Consider the following 24738-nt stretch of genomic DNA (forward strand, 5'->3'; position numbering starts at 1 on the left):
ACAGCGGCATGAAAACCTTTTCTGATCTGTTCGTGATCCCCTTCTTAATCATTACATGCATTCTGTTCGCCTTTTTTGCAGCCACCACGCATTGCACGGAGGGCTTCATTGACTTGTTGACCAGTACTCCCAAGTCTCTTTCCTGGGGGATCTCTCCAAGTACTGCACCAGATATCCTGTATTTGTGTACAAGATTTTTGTTACCAACATGCATCACCTTATACTTGTCCACGTTAAACTTCATTTGCCATGTCGCATCCCATTTCTTGAGCGTATTTATGTACTGTTGCAGGTCTTCGCAATCCTTCTGTGTCTTCACTACTCTGATTAACTTCGTATTGTCTGCAAATTTAATCACTTCACTTGTCGTTCCAATTTCCAGGTTGGTTATAAATATGTTGAAGAGCACAGGCCCATGCACCAAACCCTGAAGCACTCCACTGGTGATGCTTTTCCAGTCCGAGTATTGTTCATTTACCCCTACTCTGTTTTCTATCCGCCAACCAGTTTTTGATCCATGTGTGTACTTCACCCTCAATCCCAGGGCTCGCAATTTTTTGAAGTAGTCGTTCATGCGGGACTTTGTCAAACGCTTTCTGAAACTCCAGATATACAATGTTGACCAGGACACCTTTGTCTATCTGCCTGTTAACTCCATTGAAAAAGTGCAGCAAGTTTCTCAAGCAAGATCTTCCTTTGCTGAAGCCGTGCTGGTTGGTTCTCATCAGATTGTGTCCATCAAGATAGCCAACGATGCGGTCCTTTATCAGTGCCTCTACCATCTTTCCCGATACCGAGGTCAGACTCACCAGTCTGTAGTTTCCCGGATCTCCCCTCGAACCTTTCTTGAAGATCGGCGTAACAATTCGCCACTTTCCAGTCTTTCGGGATCCTTCCCGATTTGATCGACAGATTGGTTATTTGTTGAAGCAGTTCAGCTATAACCCCTTTCCGAAAGGTAATGGCGGAATAAAAAAGTCACTAATGTAATATAATGTAATGTAATGCTTTTATGTTTGTGCTTTTTACAGTTTTCGTTCATTTTTGACCTTTTCCATTCCTTAAACGAAGTCTTCTTGTCTCTGATCGCTTCTTTCACCGCTACAGTGAACCACGCCAGTTCCTTGTTCTTTTTCCTCTTGGATCCCTTGTTGATACGCTGTATATATAGATTTTGTGCATCGGTGACTGTGTCCTTAAAAAGCGTTTTTTTAGTGCTTATCTTATAAATTTTCTTCCCCACCATGAGTCTCCGCCCTTCGTAATTCCCTTTTCAGAAGTTCAGCGCCATCGTTTTGGATTGATGTTTCGCCCCCGTGTCCAGGATGAAGTGGATCATATTGTGATCACTGCTTACCAGCGTCCCTTCTACTTCTACCATTTAGAATTAAGTCCAGAATTGCATTTCCTCTCGTATTTTCCTTGATAAGTTGTTCCAGGAAGCAATCGCCTACAGCATCCAGGAACTTGGTCTCCCTACCACAACCGGAGGTGCCTAGGATCCAGTCAATCTCTGGATAATTGAAGTTGCCCATTATAAATGCATTGCCTCCCTTGCAGTTGCGTTTAATCTCATCCATTATTTCTCCTTCCGTTTCTTCGGACTGTCCTGGGGGTCAGTAGTAGATACCGATCTTCGTTCCGTTCCATTTGTTCCCGGAATTTTGGCCCATACTCTACCTTATTTTTCATTTCCAGCGTGTTCTCTCCGGTAGAATCAATTCCCTCTTTGACATATAGGGCAATACCCTTACCTTTTTGACCTACTCTGTCTCTAAGGTATAGCTTGAGTCCCAGTAGCACAGTGTTCCAGACGTTTTCCTCGTTCCACCATGTTTCCGTGATGCCGATGATGTCAAAGTTATCTTTTTGTGCCATAGCTTCCAATTCCCCCATCTTATTCCTTAGGCTCCTTGCGTTCGTATACGTACTCTTGAGTTTGTAGCCTGTTACTTTCTTGTATTTCCTTCCCTCTTGTGTCCCTTTCGATCCGTCAGGATTTCTGTCTTGCCTATGATCCATAGAAACATAGAATATGACAGCAGAAAAGGGCTGTAGCCCATCAAGTCTGCCCACGCTAATGACCCACCCCCAGACTTCACCCAGCTAGAGATCCCACATACATCCAGTGAGTCTTTCCTGCTATCTTCCTGCATGGTATGCTCTGGGTATACCGTGAAATGAACGGGGTTCGTTTCTTTGTCCCGAAACCGCCCTGCACACACCCTGTCGCCTTTTCAGATATCTGGAGGCAGTCCCCTTAGGAAGGAAGGATACTCAGACAGTGTCCTAAAGGAATTGCCTGTTTATTATTAGACTTACATCCAGTTTTATACCTTTTTTACATGGGTCAGTGGTATCATCAGATGACGTGAGTACAAACCATATCTGGTTACAGGATATATAAACTTCAAAGAAGTAATCAACACAAGAAAGGGGGTAGGGTGAGTAAACAGCATATGTGCTTCATTGTCTAACATCTAAAGGTGCTGTCTTAGCAACAATGTCTTATCTAAAGCTTCCTTTATCTCTCTCAACCAGAGCATAGCTGGGGGGGGGGGGTCGAACCTCCATTGTCCCAAGCAGCTAACTTCATTAACAAAATTAAATGACCTTGTCTCAGAACAACTTATATGTGTGTCCCTTCAATCCCCTCTTAGGTCATAAAAATGACATCATAAAGGCACAGCATGAGTGTGGAAGGAGAGATATTCTAGATATGTTTCTTGAGGAGGGGGTTTAGGAGCTGTAACAGTGAGGCATACCTATTATCCAAGACAGAACAATAACCAGGGGGAAAATTGCCTAAAAAACTACCCTGTGTCAGATTAGAAACAAGACATGTGTAATTACTCTTATAGATGGTAACGGTTATGTCAAGCTTTTTCTGTCCAGGCAGCAAAGGGTATTTGGAACGCCACAGCGCACAAAGGGGATCGGTAAAATTAGAGGAGGTATTGGTAAATAACCCAAAAAAGCATGGTTGGATACCAGGAGGGAGGACCAGAGGTACAGTTCCTAAATGTGGTCTAGCTTGAGCACATATGTAACAATTACTCTTATTATGTTGATCAGCAGTGAATTTCATCCATTCAAACCAAAGGTTACGTTCTGAAAAACCTATCTCAACAGCCATAGTATCTTCAAAGGTGGGGTTGGCAATAGCCATCATGTCAGTAAGTTTATTTAATTTGAGGGCTAGTGGATTAGTATTTTTGGGGGCCCCACAAAATGGCGGGAGAGGATGAGTGGAGGTAGATAGATCCCGTAAGAAAAACTGGCGGGGCAGATAGCTAGATCCACCCTTAAACCACATGCCCATAACGTACATACCTTCATCAGTAGGTCTAGGGTTTTCAATGGTAAGAGAAAGCTTAATAATTTGTTCAGGAGCACCTTTCCTATAACAGTTTCCGATCTTACGAAGGGTCATACGGCTAAGCAGAGATTTACAATTTTGGTCCACTCTTTTCTGAGCACTTTCTGGTTTATAAGCCCAGTCAGTGCCAGTGTTCCACCCTACCGCTCCCCAGGATGCACACTTATCCCCCCAACGTGAGTCAGTAACACATATGTATATGTCTTTAGTTTTAGGAATCTCAGAGGACCAATGGCACAGCCATGTGACATCAATTGATGAACAGTCCACAATGTCACAATACTCAAAAGTGAAGGTGGCCACGTGCACACTGCTGGAATTATACCAAAGGGTAGTATGCTGTCTATCTTTCTGGATTCCAATTGAAGGGCAGCCCTTGGGAGGAAGTCCAACTTGACGTCGTGTTCGCAAAGAGGTGCCTGGGGTGTGGTTTACAGCAGGTGTGTCATTTACAGATGGGTATGGGCAGAAAGTGTCGTGGACCCAGGACACATCATCCCTGTAGACACAGTTGGAAAAGATCCATACAGGAAGAAAAACTAGCAGCAACGCTGCCAGTAGGAGAATGATAAAGTTGGTGGAATGCTGTGATGAGATCATCATGCTGTTCCACTAGAGGAGGTGAAATCTGCGCAGGGACGACTTGCTTCTGGGGTTTTAGGTTAACCCTCTTCAAGCGACTTGCGTGGATCCAAACAGGAGACTCCTCAGTGAGTACAGCAGTCCTAGTCGCAGCGATCACAGTGGTGGGAGGGCCAAAGGGGAAATCCGTCTGCTTCCTATCCTTGGAAAGCTTCTGGATGATGACTTCGTCACTAGGCTGAAAGGAATGGGTAGGAATTTGTGGAGAGAAAGGAGAGGTGCAAGACACATTTCTTTCAACATGCCCTAATGTTTCAATGAGCTTTCGGACGTATTCTTCCTGTATCAAGGGGAGATCACTACTCTCAACTATTGAGGGTTTGTCTACCCACGGGGCGGGGAAAGGTTGTCCCCTGAGAATTTCAAAGGGAGAGTAGCCAATGGTGCAGTGAGGCTACATCCTATTTTCAGCTAAAACAATATGAAGTAATTTTTTCCAATTCACAAACGTGCCAGCTGTGGCTTTCCTGATTTTGTCTTTAATAGTCCTGTTCATGCGTTCGACAATACCGGAACTCTGTGGGTGATATGGGAGATGAAATTTCCACTCAATGCAGAGTGCGGTATCTAAATCTTTGCATACTCTGGAAGTGAAAGCAGGACCATTATCTGAGTTGATGTGTGTGGGACATCCCCACCTAGGGATGATTTCACGAAGTAAAATGTTCACCACAGTCTGAGCAGTTTCATTTGTAGTGGGAAATACTTCAGGCCATCGGGAGAACATATCAACAATAACAAGGGCGTAATCCTGGCGGGTCCCGGTGGCATGAGGAATATGAGTAAAGTCAATCTGTAAGTGTGTAAAAGGAGAAGTGGGGTAAGTAAGGTGCTGGTGTGGTGCTTTATGGGGTATGTTAGGATTAGCGCGGAGACAGGTTAGACATCGAGCTATATATGTCTGTATCAGGGAGCGAAGGTCAAGAATGAAAAAATCACTGGCAAGAAGTTGAAATGTCGAGCGAGGACTGTGGTGACCAATGCCATGATATTGGGCAATGAATAAGGGGGAGCTAGCGGCTGGTATATAGGGTTTCCCCTCTGCACCAAAGTCCGTCCAAAGAGCGGCTTTGGGTGCCTGCCAGACGCCAGGTATCAAGTTCAGAGGCGGTAACAAAGGACTGAAGCTGAGAAAAAAGAGAGGAAGGGGGAAAAGCAGAAGAGGAAAGAAGAGGAAAAAGAACAGAGGAGGGTGGGGGGTCTAAAGCAGCTTGTTTAGCAGCGCGGTCGGCCAGAGCATTACCTCTGGCAGCTTCAGTCTGGAGGCCAGTGTGTGCATGACAATGAAGGATAGCAACTGCAGCAAGCAGGAGCAAGGCAGAGAGAAGGTCCGAAACAAGGGAAGAATGGGAAATGGGTTTACCATCGGCTGCCACAAAGCCACGACGTTGCCAGATAACATCGTGGTCGTGTACAACACCAAAGGCATATTTGGAGTCAGTGTAAATGTTAACGCGTTCACCAGAGAAAAGGTGGCAGGCACGAGTAAGGGCAATGAGTTCAGCAGCCTGGGCTGAGGGATAGGGGAGGGAAGAGGCCTCATGGATAATGTCAGGGAGTTCAACTACAGCATATCCTGTGTGGAAGGTGTTGTTATTAGGGCATGAGCAGGAACTATCAACAAAAATAGAGGAAGCATCAGGGAGAGGGGTAAAGGACAAGTCAGGGCGGGGGGAAGTGTTTTGGTGTATCAGAGAGACACAGGAATGATCAGGAGGAAGGGAATCCTGTTCGCCCTTGAGACCCAGAAGCCCATTTAAAAGGAGGGCGGGGCCGTAAATCGGGGCAGAATATCTGATGGTGAGATTAGGATTAGAAAGAAGGATAACCTCATAACCACTAAGGCGCTGAGCAGACATATGCTGGGTATGAATGTTGCAAAGGAGGGCTTGGACATCGTGAGAAGTGTGAAGGGTAGTGGGGTGACCAAGGGTCAGAGGAGTAGCCATCTCTACCACCATAGCACATGCAGCCAGGGCTCTCAAGCAGGCAGGCATGCCTTGAACTTGAACAGGGGTAACTTTAGAAAAAAAGGCAACAGGGCGTAATTTACTGCCATGATCCTGTGCCAGGATACCCGCCATGGTTTTACAATTATCTCGAGCAAAGAGATGAAACATTTGGTCATAATCAGGAAGACCCAGGCCTGGGCTAGAAACCAAAGCACATTTCAAATGTCCAAAAGCATCCAACATTTCTTTAGTCCATCTGATAAGATCAGTCATTTCAGAACCCAGGGTCTATCTCAGAATTTGGTCATAGAAAGAACAATCAGGGATCCATTGGCGGCAGTAACCAATCATACCAAGAAAAGTAAGCATGTCCTTCTTGGTAGCTGGGCGGGGAAGACCCAGAACAGCAGCAATGCGGGAGATGCTAATTTTCCTCTGACCATGAGACAGGACAAAACCTAGGTATTCCACCTCAGATTTACACCATTGCAGTTTCTTTCGTGACACCTTGTGACCACACACAGACAACCATTGTAAAAGGTCTAAACTATCAGCCTGACAGGTCTCCTGAGTTATAGAACATAGAAGGAGGTCATCCACATACTGGATGAGAACAGAACCATGAGGGGCGGTCCATGGCTGCAGAGTAGCCTGGAGGACAATGGAGAACACCACAGGGGAGTCAACATAGCCCTGGGGCATTCTACACCAAGTATACTCCTGTTGCTTAAATGTGAAGGCAAAAAGGGGCTGAGTAGCCTCATCAACAGGGACAGAAAAAAAGCATTCTTCAGGTCAATGACAGAAAAAACAGTGGCTGCAGGTGGAATGGAAGAGAGGAGGGAAGGAACATCAGGGGAATCACCAAAGCATTAACAGCCCTAAGGTCTTGGATGAAACGGGGGGTGCCATCAGCTTTGACAACAGGATTGATGGGCGTATTGTAGGAAGAGATGGTGGAAAGAAAAGAAGCAATCAGTGGAATCATGACTCTCCTTTTCCCGGGAGATTGGGTACTGCTTAATGAAAACGGGAGTGAGTGATTTCAGAGAAGCACGATAGGGGGGTGCATGAAATAGAGCCTATATCATTGTCAGTGGAAGCCCAAACCGGGGAATCTGGGGGAAGGGGCAAAAGCATGTCAGGGTAAGTGGAAAGGTAAAGGGTGGATGGAGGGCGAATGGGAATGACATGCAAACCTCCTGTATCATCTGTAGTGAGCTGGATGAGAAGAGGGAAGAAAAGATCACGACCAAGAAGGCTGCCAGGGCAATGGGGAATAATAAGAAAGGAGTGCTGGAATAGAGTGAAGCCTGTATCTGGATGGGCTACAGACAGGGGTGTAGTACGATAGGATTTAGTCAAAGCTCCATTAATTCCCATGGAAGTTTCAGCATTCATGCGCGGACCCTGATAGTAATCCTCACTGATGGTGCTACAAGTGGCACCCAAATCTACAAGGAAAGGCACTGGACTTCCCTGGACATTAAGAGATATCAAAGGGGAATCCTTGGCAGAGGCAGAGACCAAAGTGAATGCTGGGGTATAAACCTCTGGGTCCCTTCATTGGGAAGTGGGGGGGGGGGGGGGTTGTGCCAAGAGATGGGAAAACGAGGAGGAGTGGCAGATGGTCTCATAGTGGAGGGAGGGGTAGGCACCACAGATGGGGTGGAATGAACTAGCAATGCGGGGGGGCTGGGGTGTGTGCATTGATTAAGCCAGTGACCAGGGTCCCCACAATTGAAACATCCAGTACTTCTGGATGGATTATTACCACCTCAACCGGAGGCAGGGGCCCGCCCCCTGCAAAACCCGCGACCCCCTCTTTCGCGAGGAGCGGACAGACGCAGTCCCCAGGTGGGTGGCTGGCCCTGATAATGCAGGATTTCCTGAGGTTTAGAGATCTCAAAGCAATCTGCGGCTTCTTTTTCCATTAATTTATTCTGAAATTCGGCACGAGAACTAGTGGACCATTCTGAAATCATTTGTTTGACCAGAATTTGCAAGGGAGAATGGAGGTTAGAAAGGAAAGTATGAATAAGTAGGGAATCCATATTTGCATGGGCACTGAGACCTGCCTCTTGGGTCCAGGTTTCATTAAACCTCTTCCAGAAATCCACAACAATTTCACCGGATTTCTGTTTGTAAGCTACTGCAGTGGGAAGGGAAGACCTAGATTTAAAACACCTATCAAGCTCTGTCTGCAATTCATTCCACATAACTGCATTTCCTGCTTCAGTATTAAGCTTATAAGCTGTAGCAGTGACAGTAGCAGGCTCTAAAACGCTGACACTAGGGACGTTAGACCAGTCCCAGGGGGAACTGTGTCCATCTATAATAAGGCGCATATCTTCCTGTGTATAATTTTGACCCTTGCGTGCCCGCTTTAGATAGTGAAAAGTGGCTCTAGCAGAGACAAGAGGCTTGGGGCAGTGTTTAATAATCTTGTTAATGTCTTCTAATTCAATGGGTTTCTTTAAGAGGATATCCCCCACTGTGAGAAAGGGCATCTGTTCTTGCATCAGCTCTTGTACTTCTGCAACCCTTTGAGTGCCGCTGCGAGTGTGGAGGGGCGAAAAGGAGATTACCGGTCCCCTGACGGCGGGGCTGGTGGTGGATACAGCAGATGAAGGTAGGGTTTGGGGCAAAGTATCATTAACCTGTCCCGATGCAGCTGCGCCAGACAGGACGGGAGGTGGAAGAGGAGGAGGAGGGGGTACAACAAGAGTACTACCGACAAGGAGATCAATATCATCCTTAGATAAGGAGGGATAAAGTTTAAGAGGAGCACTGGGTGATGGAATTTGTAAATGATAAGGAGGAGGACTAGCAGTACAGATAAATTTTTCTGCTGCATGTAATTTAGCAGGGGAGAGAATGGACAGCTTGGAAGTTTTGTCTTTGGTAGTGGCTGACCAATAAGGAGCATATGTAAGCCAGTTAATGCCTCCCCTTCTCATGTATTCTTTGTCCCAGTGCGGGTCCCCTAAATAGTATGACCATGCTTCATGATCCCCCAAACACAAACCCTTTACCATATCCATATGGAACTTATCATTTGCCCCATCTCGGGGAAACGGACTCAAACTACGACGTCCTTCAGCCCAACCAGCTATATTATCTACCCAGGGGTTAATAAGATAATATCCAGTGTCACACACACGGGCAACATAAGCCTTACAAGTCTCATTTTTTTTAGGAGGGGGGGAACCTTACTACCTTTCTGACCCATTACAAAACCAATATAGCAATGTGCAGTGCTCGCTTACCTTACCTATAAGCGAGATACAGTACAGTAATATACAATATAATCTTATACTCTATAAAATCTTATCTCTAAGCGATAGAAGAGGAAAAGCACATGCAAAGAGTGGTACAGACGACAGAGTGGGCAGGCGTTTCTATAAATAATCTCGTTCTTCCTGAAAGAACGGCAGCCGCTTATTTTTGCGGCGGGAGTTTCCCAAAAACTCCACGGGAGTTTCCCCAAAACTCCGCAATAGAAATAGAGACTTCCCAAAAGTCTTTACTTAATAAATAAAGGTTTGGAACAGGACGACAACACCCAGTGAGCATTAAAGAACAGAATTCAAAATTCAAAAATACTCACAAGGTGCTGGTGATCCCATCCCGGACGACGCGCCCAAATTGAAACGAACGGGGTCCATTTCTTGGTCCCAAAACTGCCCTGCACACACCCTGTCGCCTTTTCAGATATCTGGAGGCAGTCCCCTTAGGAAGGAAGGATACTCAGACAGTGTCCTAAAGAAATTGCCTGTTTATTATTAGACTTACATCCAGTTTTATACCTTTTTTACATGGGTCAGTGGTATCATCAGATGACGTGAGTACAAACCATATCTGGTGACAGGATACATAAACTTCAAAGAAGTAATCAACACAAGAAAGGGGGGTAGGATGGGTAAACAGCATATGTGCTTCATTGTCTAACATCTAAAGGTGCTGTCTTAGCAACAGTGTCTTATCTAAAGCTTCCTTTATCTCTCTCAACCAGAGCATAGCTGTGGGGGGGGGGGGGGGTCGAACCTCCATTGTCCCAAGCAGCTAACTTCATTAACAAAATTAAATGACCTTGTCTCAGAACAACTTATAAGATATATGTGTTTCCCTTCATACTGGTTCCTGAACCATCGACTCCTGGTCAACTGTCAGCTTTCTCCTTCTTCCTAGTTTAAAAACTTCTCAAATTTCTCTCTTGATGTTGCTTGCAAGTAGCCTCGTTCCATCTCCGCTGAGGTGGAGTCCATTTTTCCTGAATAGCTTGCTCTTCCCCCAGAACGTCATCCAGTTGCGCATGAAGTGGAATCCTTCCTCATACCAGCACCTCATCCATGTGTTGACTGCTTGCAACTCAGTCTGCCTCTTCTCATCGGCCCTGGGTACCGGCAGGATCTCTGAGAATACTACCCTCAGTGTTCTGGTCTTCAGCTTCCCTCCTAACATCCGGAAGTGGTCCTTCAGTCCTTCCTTGCTTTAATTCCTGTTGCTCACTTTGTTTGATCCCACGTGGATCACTGCCGTATCTTCCTCTTCCATGCTGTCGATGATCTTGTCGATGCAGCTCACTATATCTTCTACCTTGGCTCCCAGTAGGCAGGTCACCTGCTAATCCTGTCTTCCACCCGTTATGCGGCTGGATGATGATGGAGTCCCACACGACGATTGCTGTCCTCTCTATCTTCTCTTGCCTCACCGTGTCCCTGGTGTATGACCATCTCTCCAGCCGTAGTTCCGTGTCCTTTGTGTACTTCCATCTTCCCTCATCCTGACGTTGGCTTGCACCGGACTCGTCTTCCTTGTGGTTGTCATCCAGTTGGTCCTCACTCACTGTAGGTGCATCTAGATCCTCGCTCACTGTGGATGTATCTTGGCAGCTCCACTGTTGTTGGTGATTTTCCACGGCCTCCCTGAATGCCTGCTAGATGAACTTCTCTAACCTCTTGACTTCTTCCTCTACGGTTTCCTCTGTCATGAAGTTTGCTGCCTCTATGTCCTCTTTTTCAACTGCTCGAAGTGCTTCTAGTGCTGACTTGTTTTAGTGATCTGTAACCTGTCGCTAAAATGGTCTGTAGTACCTGAAGACTGGAGGGTGGCCAAACTAACTGGGTTGATGGTCAGTCTAGAAGAGGTACACAGGCAGATTGATAGGCTTAAAAATGATAAATCCCCTGGACCAGCTGGCATCCATCCGAGGCTAATCAAGGAACTGAAAGGGGTTATAGCTGAACTGCTTCAACTAATAACCAATCTGTCGATCAAATAGGGAAGGATTTTCAGAAGGCGTTCAACAAGGTCCCACATGAATGACTACTTCAAAAAATTGTGAACCATGGAATTGAGGGTGAAATACGTGGATTAAAAACTGGTTGGCGGATAGGAAACAGAGAGTGGGGGTAAATGGACAATACTTGGACTGGAAAAGCATCACGAGTGGAGTGCCGCAGGGTTTGGTGCATGGACCCGTGCACTTCAACATATTTATAAACAACCTGGAAATTGGTACGAGGTGATTAAATTTGCAGACAATACAAAGTTATTCAGAGTAGTGAAGACACAGAAAGATTGCGAAGACCTGCAACGTGTCATAAATACGCTCGAGAAATGGTTGCTTCATGACAAATGAGGTTTAACATGGATAAGTGTAAGGTGATGCATGTCTGTAACAAAAATCTTATACACAAATACAGGATGTCCGGTGCAGTACTCAGAGAGACCCCCAGAAAAGAGACTTGGGAGTACTGGTCAACAAGTCAATGAAGCCATCTGCGCAATGTGCGGTGGCAGTGAAAAGGGTGAACAGAACGCTAAGAATAATTAAAAAGGGGATCACAAACAGATCGGAGACAGTTATCATGCCGCTGTAGCGGGCCATGGTATGCTCCCACCTGGAATACTGCGTCCAGCACTTTTTAAAGACGCTTTTAATTCTTAGTACTATTTAATCTTTTCTTAGCATTTTAATTTTTAATCTAACCCTTCCCTTGTTTTTTTCCCTATTTGTTTTCTTAACTAAGACAGATGTAATCTTTTCCCCCTCTCTCCCTCCACCTCAAGTTTGTCCTGTCTCAAACTTATGTTATTGAGTTTTAATTTTGTATCTCGATATTTTATGTTTTATTTTGTACATCGCTTTGTAAACAGATTTAGCGATAAATCAAATGTTAATAAACCTTGAACCTTGTTGCTGTACATGAAGAAGGACACAGTACTACTCGAAAGGGTCCAGAGAAGAGTGACTACAATGGTTAAGGGGCTGGAGGAGTTGCCGTACAGTGAGAGATTAGAGAAACTGGTCCTCTTCTCCCTTGAAAGGAGGAGACTGATCGAAACATTCAAGATAATGAAGGGAATAGACTTAGTAGATAAAGACAGGTTGTTCAACCTCTCCAAGGTAGAGAGAACGAGAGGGCACTCTCTAAGGTTAAAAGGGGATAGATTCCGTGCAAACGTAAAGAAGTTCTTCTTCACCCAGAGTGGTGGAAAACTGGAACGCTCTTCCAGAAGCTGTTATAGGGGAAAACACCTTCCAGGGATTCAAGACAAAGTTAGACAAGTTCCTGCTGAACCAGAACATATGCAGGTAAGGCTAGTCTCAGTTAGGGCACTGGTCTTTGACCTAAGGGAGCAGCAGCAATTCTTATGTTCTTATGGTTTGACCCAGGAGCAGCAATTCTTATGTTCATGTTTGAATTCTTTTAGTACCCTGGGATGTATATCATCTGGTCCAGGTGATTTATCACTTTTTAAGGAGTAGTTGGTTCTAGAATTTTGCTAATTGATAATGGATGGGTAAGGTAATTTGCCTGGTAGACTTTATATTGTTGCATGCTAGGAATTTCAAGTGGAAAAGGTTTCTGGTGGAATATCTGTTGAAGGCACCTGGAGTAGGATGGCCAACTCTGTTAGATAGGCAGGGGCATTCTCTCTTAGGATCTTAAGAGCTTAAGAATTACCATATAGATTGAAGGTCCATCAAGCCCATTATCCTGTTTCAAACAGTGGCCAACCCAGGTCCCACGTACCTAGCTAGATCCCAAGTAGTAAAACATATTTTATGCTGTTTATGCTAGGAATAAGCAGGGGATTTTCCCAAACCATCTCAATAATGGCCCATGGACTTCTCTTTTATCCAAACTTTATCCAAAAATTATCCAAACTTGTTTTTAAACCCTGCTAAGCTAACCAATTTCACCATATTCTCCGGCAACAAATTCCAGAGTTTAACTACATGTTGTGTGAAGAAATATTTTCTCTGGTTTGTTTTAAATCTACTAGAGTCATCGCAAGCCCCATAGTCCTAATATTTTTGGAAAAAAATTAAGAAGTGATTAACATCTACCCTTTCCACTCCACTCAGTGTTTTATAGACCTCTATCATATCACCCCTGAGCCATCTCTTCTCCAAGCTGAAGAGACCTAGCCGCTTTAACCTTTCCTCTTAGGGAAGTTATCCCATTCCTTTTATCATTTTCGTCGCCCCTTTCTGTATCTTTTCTAATTCCGCTATATCTTTTTGAGATGTGGTGACCAGAATTGCACACAGTATTCGAGATGCATCCATCCCATAGAGAGTTAAAAAGGATAATATAACATTTTAATCTTTGCTTTCCATTCCTTTTCTGATAATTCCTAACATTCTATTTGCTTTCTTAGCTGCTGACGCACATTGAACTGTGAGTTTCAACGTATCCTCCAATAACACCTAGATCCTTTACCTGGGCAGTAACTCCTAGCATAGAACCCAGCATCACGTAGCTATAGTTCGGATTCTTCTCACTCACATGCATCACTTTTCATTTGTTCACATTAAATGCCATCTGCCATTTTAATACCTAGTTTCCCAGTCTCACAAGGTCCTCTTGCAATTTTTCACAATCCTCTTACGATTTAACAACTTTGTGTCAACAGCAAATTTAATTATCTCACTAGTTATTCCTATCTCTAGATCATTGATAAATATGTTAAAAAAGCAGCAGTCCCAGCACAGACCCCTGGGGAAACCTATTATTTTCTCCATTCAGAATATTGTCCATATAAACCTTGTGGTTATCAGCAGCCAATGTAGTTTTATATAGTGGGGCTGTAGGTGTTCCAATTGCCATAATCCATATACGAGTCTTAGCATTGCATTTTGAACTAGTTGCAGATGCAATAGTAACATTTTAGAGCAGAGATTGCACTAAGATGGATCTTATTTAGTTGTTATGAGTGTTCATGTCTAAATGGTGGAGTTATAATAGTCTATAAGTTATACATGAGTTCCACTCGTGTGCATGACTACCTGTCAAATGTACTACGTAAGAATGTTCTTGTATTTGAAGAATAGTGCTTAAGCAGATTTTCAGCATTTATATGCACATGCTCACATATTTCAATCATGTACATACATACAGCGTGCCTAAATGTAGACACCTTCATTACAGAATTACTCCACATATGGATAAATTTATCTGTATATCTTTTATGCAGAAATAGAAGGAATAAAAGTATATGAATAAGTTATCCGCATATGTTTATCTGTGTATTTAAGCAGTGATGAGATAAACAGATATCTTTAAACATCTGCTGTTTCTTGCTTCTCCCCTACCAGAGACCGCTGCTCTCATCTGGTGGCATCATTAAGAAGTACATGTCACACACTTTCAAGCATCCGCTATAATAAAACCCTTAGCGTGCATGCACAGTTGATACTTCGTGTGGCTGTGATCGCTGATTTGTGGCTCTGTGTCGCTGCATGCGCAGTAGGAGCCTTCGACAGTTTGCGATGTGTGCGGTGGTTTCCCCAGCAATGTTCCTGCCCCAATCTCCAACGCCGGCTGGTTTCTGACGACGTCTCTCCTTCTCACCCCCGAACAAGCAGCGGCAGCAGCCATGGGGCATTTGCTAGGCTGGCCCACTTCGATAAGGCAAAGCAGGCCAGCCTAGCAAATTCCCTGAGTCTGCCCAGCCTAGCGGATGCTGGACAGTGAGCAGGTAAGGGAGAAGGGGTACTACTGGACAGGAGGATCAGGTAAGGGGTGCTTCTGGACAGGGGAAGCAGGGAAGGGGTGCGGCTGGACATGGGGGAGGTAAAAGTAAGGGAGAAGGGAAAACAGACAGGGGGCAGCACCCATTAATGTAAAGGGCTAAAAAACTAGTATATATATATATATATATATGTGTTGGCACATTTTTGAGAGAAAAAAATATAGTTACCATGACTTATTAATCAACCCTCATATACAGCTTGCCTGAGTTTGGGGCAGGCAGGTGAAGTTGGGCAGAGGAAGGAGAGAAGATAAAATCCACCGAAGAAGGCACGAGGGAGCTGAGAGAAGGCAGAGGGTGAGGGGCTGAGGCGAGAGGTAGCTCCGCCCAATCCCTGACATCACCCGAAGCAGACTCAAAGCTCCCCCTTAAAAGGGGAGGAGCCAACGCTGCACAGCTTCTGAAGATTCAGCTTGCCAGTTTGCCTGAGTTTGGGGCAGGCAGGTGAAGTTGGGCAGAGGAGGGAGAGAGGAGAAAATCCACCGAAGAAGGCACGAGGGAGCATAGAGAAGGCAGAGGGTGAGGGGCTGAGGCGAGAGGGGCTGCCCACTCCCTGACATCACCTGAAGCATGGGGACCCAGAAGATAGCATTCTCAGAGATCCTACCAGTACCGAGGGCAGATGTGAAAAGACAGGAGGAACTACAATCAATAAATGCGTGGATGAGGAGATGGTGTGAGGAAGAAGGGTTCCACTTCATGAGGAACTGGACAACGTTCTGGGGCAAGAGCAAGCTCTACAGGAGAGATGGACTGCATCTGAGCATGGCGGGAACAAGTCTTCTAGCAAACAATGTCAGGAGAGGAATAGAACAGGCTTTAAACTAAGAAGAAGGGGAAAGCCGACAATTGACCAAGCATCGACGATTCGGAAGAAGGTATCCCGTGAAGATACCGAGGGGAAAAAAGGCTGGGAAGAAACAATGGACAAATTACAGGACTAACCCAGAAGAGGAGGTTAGAAGGAGTGTAACAAAAGAGAAACTAAAGACCGAAGCACTGGGAAAGGAAATGAAGACAAGAAAATACCAGGATCTAAATTGCATATATACTAATGCAAGAAGCCTAAGAAACAAAAGGGGGGAATTAGAAGCCATGGCCAATGCAGAGGACATAGATATAATTGGAGTCTCTGAAACGTGGTGGAATGAAGAAAACAAATGGGATACAGCACTGCCGGGGTACAAGCTCTATCACCAGGACAGGTCCAGGACAGAAAGGAGGTGGAATAGCCCTATACATAAAAGAAAGCATACAATCGACAAAAATGGACACAGCAGAGACGACCAACAAGCTGGAATCACTATGGGTTAAAATACCGGGAAGGAAAGGGCCTGAAATAAATATGGGCCTATACTATCGTCCACCCAGGCAAACCAGAGATATCGATGAAGAAATGGAAGCCGAGATGAAGCGAGAATGCAAAAGCGGTAACACGGTTATTATGGGAGACTTCAACTACCCCTGGATAGACTGGAGTCTTGGAAGCTCAAAATGCACTAGGGAGACAGAATTCCTGGAGGCTATACAAGATTGTTTCATGGAGCAGCTTCTTAGAGAACCAACGAGAGGAAATGCTACTCTGGATCTAATCCTAAATGGGTTAAGGGGACCTGCAAAGGAAGAAGAGGTAGTGGGACCGTTGGGAAACAGCGATGATCAAGTTCAAGGTTGAGGTAGAAATACCGAAAGGGAAGAGAACCACAGTGACAACTTTCAAATTCAGGAAAGGAAACTACGAAGCAATGAGGGAAATGGTAAGGAAGAAACTTAGGAACACTTCCCAAAAAATGGCAAACGGTAGAACATGCCTGGTCTTTTCTCAAGAACATGGTGAGTGAGGTGCAAATCTGTATATCCCCAGATTCAGAAAGGGGTGCAAAAAGAGTCAAACAAAAGACCCGGAATAGATAACTAAAATAGTGAAGGAAGTGATAGGCAATAAGAAAAACTCATTCAGGAAATGGAAAAAGGACAAAACTGAGGGGAACTGGAAAGAGCACAGGAAGTATCAAAAAGAATGTCACCGAGTGGTTTGAAAAGCCAAAAGAGAGTATGAAGAGAGGCTAGTCAGGGAAGCACGAAATTTCAGACCGTTCTTTAGATATGTTAAAGGGAAGCAACCGGCTACGGAGGAGGTGGGACCGCTGGACGACAGATACAGGAAGGGAGTGGTGAAGGAGGAGAAAGAAATGACAGAAAGACTTAACATATTCTTTTCGTCTGTATTTACAAACGAAGACACATCCAACATACCAGAACCTGAGCATTCTTCAATGGAAATCAAGCAGAAAAATTAACATCCATGGAAGTGAGCCTTGAAGATGTACGCAGGCAGATAGAAAAACTAAAAACTGACAAATCCCCGGGTCCGGACAGAATCTGTCCAAGGGTTCTGAAAGAATTAAAGGAGGAGATAGCAGAACTACTGCAGCAAATTTGCAATCTATCCCTGAAAACAGGCATGATCCCGGAGGACTGGAAGATAGCCAATGTTATGCCTATCTTTATGAAGGGATCAAGAGGTGACCCGGGAAACTACAGACCGGTGAGTCTGACCTCGGTTCTGGGGAAAATGGCGGAAGCACTGATAAAAGAAAATATCGATGAACATTTTGAAAGAAACAAACTTCTGATAACCAACCAACATGGCTTCTGCAAGGGGCGATCGTGCCTAATGAACTTATTGCACTTTTACGAAGGAATTAACAAACGGATGGACAAAGGAGACCCCATAGACATCATATATCTAGATTTCCAAAAAGCCTTTGACAAGGTGCCCCATGAACGCCTACTCTGGAAACTGAAGAACCATGGGGTGGAAGGAGACGTACATAGATGGATCAGAAACTGGTTGGCGGGTAGGAAACAGAGGGTAGGAGTGAAGGGCCACTACTCGGACTGGAGGAGGGTCACGAGTGGGGTCCCGCAGGGCTCGGTGCTCGGGCCGCTGCTATTTAATATATTCATAAATGATCTAGAAACAGGGACGAAGTGTGAGATAATAAAATTTGCGAACGACACCAAACTATTTAGTGGAGCTCAGACTAAAGAGGACTGCGAAGAATTGCAAAGGGACTTGAGCAAACTAGGGGAATGAGCGACGAGATGGCAGATGAAGTTCAACGTTGAGAAATGTAAAGTATTACATGTGGGAAACAGAAACCCGAGGTACAACTATACGATGGGAGGGATGTTATTAAATGAGAGTACCCAAGAAAGGGACTTGGGGGTAATGGTGGACATGACAATGAAGCCGACGGCACAGTGGCCGCTAAGAAGGCAAACATATTGCTAGGCATAATCAAGAAGGGTATTACAACCAGAACGAAAGAAGTTATCCTGCCATTGTATCAGGCGATGGTGCGTCCGCATCTGGAGTACTGCGTCCAATATTGGTCGCCGTACCTTAAGAAGGACTTGGAGTTACTCGAGAGGGTTCAGAGGAGAGCGACGCGTCTGATAAAGGGGATGGAAAACCTTTCATACGCTGAGAGATTGGAGAAACTGGGTCTCTTTTCCCTAGAGAAGAGGAGACTTAGAGGGGATATGATAGAGACGAGAGAGTAGAGAGGGACAGATTCTTCAAACTTTTGAATAATAAAAGAACAAGAGGGCATTCAGAAAAGTTGAAAGGGGACAGATTCAAAATGAATGCTAGGAAGTTCTTCTTTACCAAACGTGTGGTGGACACCTGGAATGCGCTTCCAGAGAGCGTAATAGGGCAGAGTATGGTACTGGGGCTCAAGAAAGGATTGGACAATTTCCTGCTAGAAAAGGGGATAGAGGGTTATAGATAGAGGATTACTGCACAGGTCCTGGACCTGTTGGGCCGCCGTGTGAGCAAACTGCTGGGCACGATGGACCTCAGGTCTGACCCAGCAGAGGCATTGCTTATGTTCTTATGTTCTACAAATAACTTATCTTTGCATCTTGAAGCATATAAGCTGCTGCTGAAAATTCACCCCAGGATGCATAATTCTAGTTTGCACAACCTAAGCCTTTGAAAAAGAAACCTACAATTTTTTTTATTTAAACCTGAAAGAGAAGCATAATTATATAAAGGCAAAATAATGTGTATATAAGTACCTGTATTTTGCCCAGGACTCCTGTGCTTTCCATCCTGCTTGCTACATTTACAGTATTGCCCCAGATATCATACTGTGGTTTTTGAGCTCCAATTACTCCAGCTATAACAGGCCCATGGTTAATACCTGAAACAGTTCATTTTACATAAAGATCAAACATTTTAATAGCATGATGCCTTAAATACAACCCTTTAATTCTAAGTAATATTATACTATTGCATAATTTGTGAAAAGAAAAATTATATTTCTGTTACAAATACTTGTTGCAATGCAAAAATCTCATACCATTGTCATTCTGAAATAATGGGAAGGAACTTCAAAAGAAATAGGAGAAATTATAAACCAAAACTATGGTAGAATTCAAGCATGTGTGAAGTAGACACAAAGGATCATTCTATAAATGGAACCGTAAGTTAGCCAGCAGTAGGTGCCCTACTGCTGCCTAACTTAATTGTTTTAATTGGCTTTAATCGGCATGGTAATTGAGTTGTTTAAAACTGATTTTTAACTTAAAAAACATAGGTGCCGAGAGGCATCTACAGTATAGTTGTTGGAGTTGCGTCAATAGCAGGATGCCTAATGATGCCTTACACCTAAGTGGGCTTGATTAGTTAGTGGACTTATTACTGTTAGTGGAATTATGGTTTTCCTCTCCAGAAGGGCAGGATTACTGCACAGGTCCTGGACCTGTTGGGCCACCGTGTGAGCAGACTGCTGGTCACGATGGACCTCAGGTCTCACCCAGCAGAGGCATTGCTTATGTTCTTATGAAATGCAAATTCAGCAAAGAGGTCATACATAGTACATGTAGTTAATGATCTTGTTCCAGAACAATCCTAGCTTAACACTAGAGATACATTAATAAGTATATTTCTAAGGTGGAATTTTTCCAGTTCCACACCTTCAAAGAAATGACAGTTAACACTGGTTTTAAGTAGTATGAAGTCAACTAGGCAAGTGATTGGCTGTATATGCCAGGAAGTCGAAGGTTATATTACAAGATAGTGACTTAGGCACTGTTATATTACAAGAGCAGGTTGTATTACAAGAGCAGGTTGTATTACAAGGGCAGGATGATTCACTAACGAACTTAGGCATCTGCAATGTAGGGGTGAATAAACTTGTGGATAAAGGTGAAACAGTTGATATCATGTATTTGGATTTTCAAAAGGCATTTGACAAAGTATCTCATGAATAACTTCTAAGGAAATTAGAAAGTCATGGGATAGGAGGTAATGTCCTATTATGGATTAAGAATTGGTTGAAAGACAGAAAACAGAGTATATGTTCAATATTCTCAATGATGAAGGATAAATAGTGGGGTTCCCCAGGGGTCTGTGCTGGGGCTGCTGCTATTTAACATATTTATTAATGATCTAGAAATGGGAATAACTAGTGAGATAATTACATTTGCTGATAACAAAGTTGTTAAATCACAAAATGATGTTGAAAAATTGCAAGAGAACCTTGTGAGACTTGGAGACTGGGCATCAAAATGGCAGATGAGATTTAATGTGAGCAAGTACAAAGTGATGCATGTGAGAAAGAGAAACCCGAGCTATAACTACATGATGCTGGGTTCTATGCTAAGATTCATTGCCCAGGAAAAGGATATGTTGAAATACTCAGCTCAATGTGTGGCAGTGGCTAAAAAAGCAAATAGAATGTTAGAAATTATAAGGAAAAGAAAGGTGACCCTTGAGGGGAAGAATGCTGGCCTAGTGCCTAACCCTCAGTAAGCCTGGTTCTAAGATAGACGTAAACTTGTGTTTCAGTAGGTTATATCATTGTAGTTTTCTTTTTCAGCTCAGCAAAATCAATTAGGCAATAGTGTAGCCTTTAGAGCACAGGTGTCAAAGTCGGTCCTCGAGGGCCAGAATCCAGTCGGGTTTTCAGGATTTCCCCAATGAATCTGCATAAGATCTATTTGCATGCACTGCTTTCAATGCATATTCATTGGGGAAATCCAGAAAACCCGACTGGATTCCGGCCCTCGAGGAGGGACTTTGACACCCCTGCTTTAGAGTCTCTTTTAGGGTTTAATACAAAACAGTGTTTTAGCCTTGTCAGACAAATCTTTGACTGGGTGACCAGAGAATTGGCTAGAGGGAGTGTGCTAGATGTGGTGTATTTAGATTTCTGCAAAGACCTTTGACAGTGTTCCACACAGACTTCTAATAAATAAACTGAGTGCCCTCGGGATGAGTCCCAAAGTGACGGGCTAGGTCAAGAACTGGTTGAGTGGAAGGCGACAGAGGGTAGTAATCAATGGAGTTCGCTCTGAGGAAAGGGATGTTACCAGTGGTGTGCCTCAAGGTTCTGTTCTTGGGCCTGTTCTTTTTAACATTTTTATACACGATATTGCTGTCAGGTAAGATTTGCCTCTTTGCGGATGATACCAAAATCTGTAATAGAGCAGACACCCCGGATGGTGTGAATAACTTGAAGAAAGACCTGGCGAAGCTTGAAACTTGGCAGCTAAAATTTAATGCTAAGAAATGCAAGGTCATGCATTTGGGCTGCAAAAACCGGAGGGAACTGTACAATTTAGGGGGTGAAGAACTTATGTGCAAGACAGAAGAGTGGGGCTTGGATGCAATTGTATGTGATGATCTTAAGGTGGCCAAACAGGTTGAAAAAGTGATGGCGAAAGCTAGAAGAATGCTAGGTTGCATAGGGAGGGATATGGTAAGTAGGAAAAAGGAGGTATTGATGCCCCTGTTTAAGACTCTTGTGAGACCTCATTTAAAATACTGTGTACAATTCTGGAGGCCGCACCTTAAAAAAGATATAAAAAGGATGAAGTTTGTCCAGAGGAAGCTACTAAAATTGTGCGTGGTCTAAATCTGTATATTTTTAAGGAAAGGTGGGAGGGAGGGAGATATGATAGAAATGTTTAAATACCTACATAATGTAAATGTGCACGAGTCGAGTCTCTTTCATTTGAAAGGAAGCTCTGGAATGAAAGGGTATACTACTACTATTAATCATTTCTATAGCGCTACCAGATGTACGAAGCGCTATACAGAGTCACAAAGAGTAAGAAAACAGTCCTTGCTCAAAAGAGCTTACAATCTAAACAGGCAAGACTGACAAACAAGTTGTCATGGATACAGTTAAGGGGAACGGTTAATCAGCTGGCTGGGTTGGAGGGCAGAGGAGTAGGGTTAAGGATTGAAAGTTATATTTATTTTATTTTATTTATTTTCAAGGGTCCTTTTATAAAAAATTAAATAGTATTCTTATAAAATTTATTTGGCTGGGTAAAACTCCTAGAGTGGCTTTGGTATCTTTACAAAGGCCAATTTCAGAGGGAGGGGTAAATTTTCCTAATTTTTATAGGTATGATCAAGCCTATATTTTGCACCAGGGTATGTATTGGGTCCTCCCAGAGCTCATGGAAAAGCTCCCAGATTGGCTGTGGTTAGAATGGCAACTCATGTCTCCATTACGCCTTTCACCACAAAAAAAATATTCCATAAAGTACCCACTACTTCAGAGGCGTGAGACAAGAGATAAATATGTATTTATAAATGGAGAAAAGACCTCAGTTTCTTCCAGGGAAAAGAAATTCACCTGGAGGACCTCTATGCCAGCTGTATTCAACTTCAAGCAGCATAGGAAAAAACATCCCTGGTCAAAAACTCCATTATAAAGCAATATTTAGAAAATCTTATAGTATAAAGTCCAAAAATGCACAAAAAACTTATCTCTCAAGTTCACTGTCCTCCAGGTGGGATCTGAATCCAAACAGTCCACACAGTTTTCACCACGTTGACCTTCTTTCAAATGTGGGAAAGAAAATTCACTTAAGACTCCCGACAGGCCCTGTTTTGCTAGTAGAACGCTGCATCAGGGGAGGTCTCTAAAATGATTTAATATAACCATATAAGCATACTTCAAAGCTTCTTAATATAATGGAAAAAAGTAACAAACAGTTACTTACATTGAAACATTGAGCTACCGCTTCACAGATTCTCTTAGAAGAAATGGTGGCTCGGCGTTCTAGGCAGGGTTTTAGAAGAAGGCCATGCAGATCGTTTAACCAAACCTCATCGAGGGGCGTTACCAAATAAAAACCTGACGTTCTGCATGATCAAAATTGTTCAAAAAAAGGCACGCCATTCTATTTTGGCATTTAAACCTGTAGGCATGCATAATTTTAATTTAAACACCCATTTTTGTTCACATTGTCTTAAATATGTTTTAAAATCACCATCTTTCTTTGATGGAAATAACTGTTCAATAATCCAGCATTGCATTTCTATAAAGGAATGATTATGATCTAAACAGTGTTGTACCATTGGTGCTTCTAATTTTCTACAACTCAGGCAGGATCTATGTTCGACTATACGTGTCTTAAACAGACGAGAAGTCTGTCCTATATAGATTTTCTTACAGGGGCATTGAATTGCATAAATAACTCCCCTAGAGACACAAGTCGTAGATGTTTTCAATTTATATGTTTTATTATGTACTGGGTTGATAAAATGATCACAATCTAACGTGATTTGACATATAGTACAATGCCCACACTGGACATGTCCGACCCTCACATCACCATCCATCATCCTGGGGGTGTCTAAAGCCCCTATACTCGTTGGACAAATTGTTTCTTGTAGATTTTTGTTTCTAGAATAAGCAGTCAATACCTTGATTTCCCTGAAACAGGGGTGAACTGATAAACAGTTCCAATATTTCTTAACAACATTCCCAAATTTTCTTGCTTGTTGGGAATGACGTAAAACACAAACCAGTTGATCTTGCTCTGGTTCTGGTTCTGAATATTGCAGTAAATATTCTCTATGGTTGTACAGTGCTCTATTATAGGATGTTCTTATACATCTTTCAGGATAGCCTCGATCCGCTAGTTTCTTGCCTAAAATATACACTTGCTCCTTAAATTCATGTTTAGTTGAACACAATCTACGGTAGCGCAGGAACTGCGAATTAGGCAGGCTCTCTTTTAAATGTTGGGGTTGAGAGCTAGAAAAATCTAGGAAAGTATTCCTATCAGTTTCTTTCCGGTGCACTGAAGTATGAAATATACCCTCTTTGATCTCAATGCGTACATCCAAAAAAGAAATATATTGCATATCAAAAGATAACACAAACTTAATTGTAGGTAGACTAGTATGCAAGAATGCTATGAATCTTTGCAATTCCACAAGAGAGTCTTCCCAGATGATAAAGATGTCATCTATATATCGGCACCAAAGGGATACTTTAGAAAAAAATGTAGAGTTATACACAAATCTCTCCTCAAAATCAGACATGAAGAGATTTGCCAAAGAGGGAGCACATGTTGCGCCCATCGCTGTTCCATGCAATTGTTGGTAAAAAAACATCTTGAAACATGAAATAGTTCTTTTTGAGAGAAATTGTTAATAACTGAATCAAAAACTCTGTTGGTACTTGATGGGGACGTACTCGATGATTCAAGCGATTTTCAATAATCTGCAGCACTAAATCTTGAGGGATATTCGTATATAAAGACTGAATATCCAATGTTACTAAAATGGTAGTCATGGTAGGGTGGTATTGAGCCAACACATTCAGAAAATGGGTAGTGTCTTGAATAAATGACTTAGTTAAAGGGACCAGCGGCTTAAAAAAATAGTCTATGTAC

At 43.4% G+C, this 24738-nt stretch overlaps 1 protein-coding gene across 3 annotated transcripts in view; it reads right to left on the bottom strand.

Annotated features, from left to right (window-relative positions):
* ADCY2 (adenylate cyclase 2) overlaps window positions 1-24738 on the bottom strand; it is a 1055565-nt gene that overhangs the window by 12083 nt on the left and 1018744 nt on the right. For all 3 annotated transcript variants that reach the window (XM_033929720.1, XM_033929718.1, XM_033929719.1), the window contains one exon: window positions 19111-19235. In XM_033929720.1, coding sequence (XP_033785611.1) covers window positions 19111-19235 — 125 coding nt within the window. The remainder of the gene's footprint in view (window positions 1-19110; window positions 19236-24738) is intronic.

The sequence above is a fragment of the Geotrypetes seraphini genome, chromosome 2, assembly GCF_902459505.1.
Source record: "Geotrypetes seraphini chromosome 2, aGeoSer1.1, whole genome shotgun sequence".
In the NCBI taxonomy this organism is placed as follows: domain Eukaryota; kingdom Metazoa; phylum Chordata; class Amphibia; order Gymnophiona; family Dermophiidae; genus Geotrypetes; species Geotrypetes seraphini.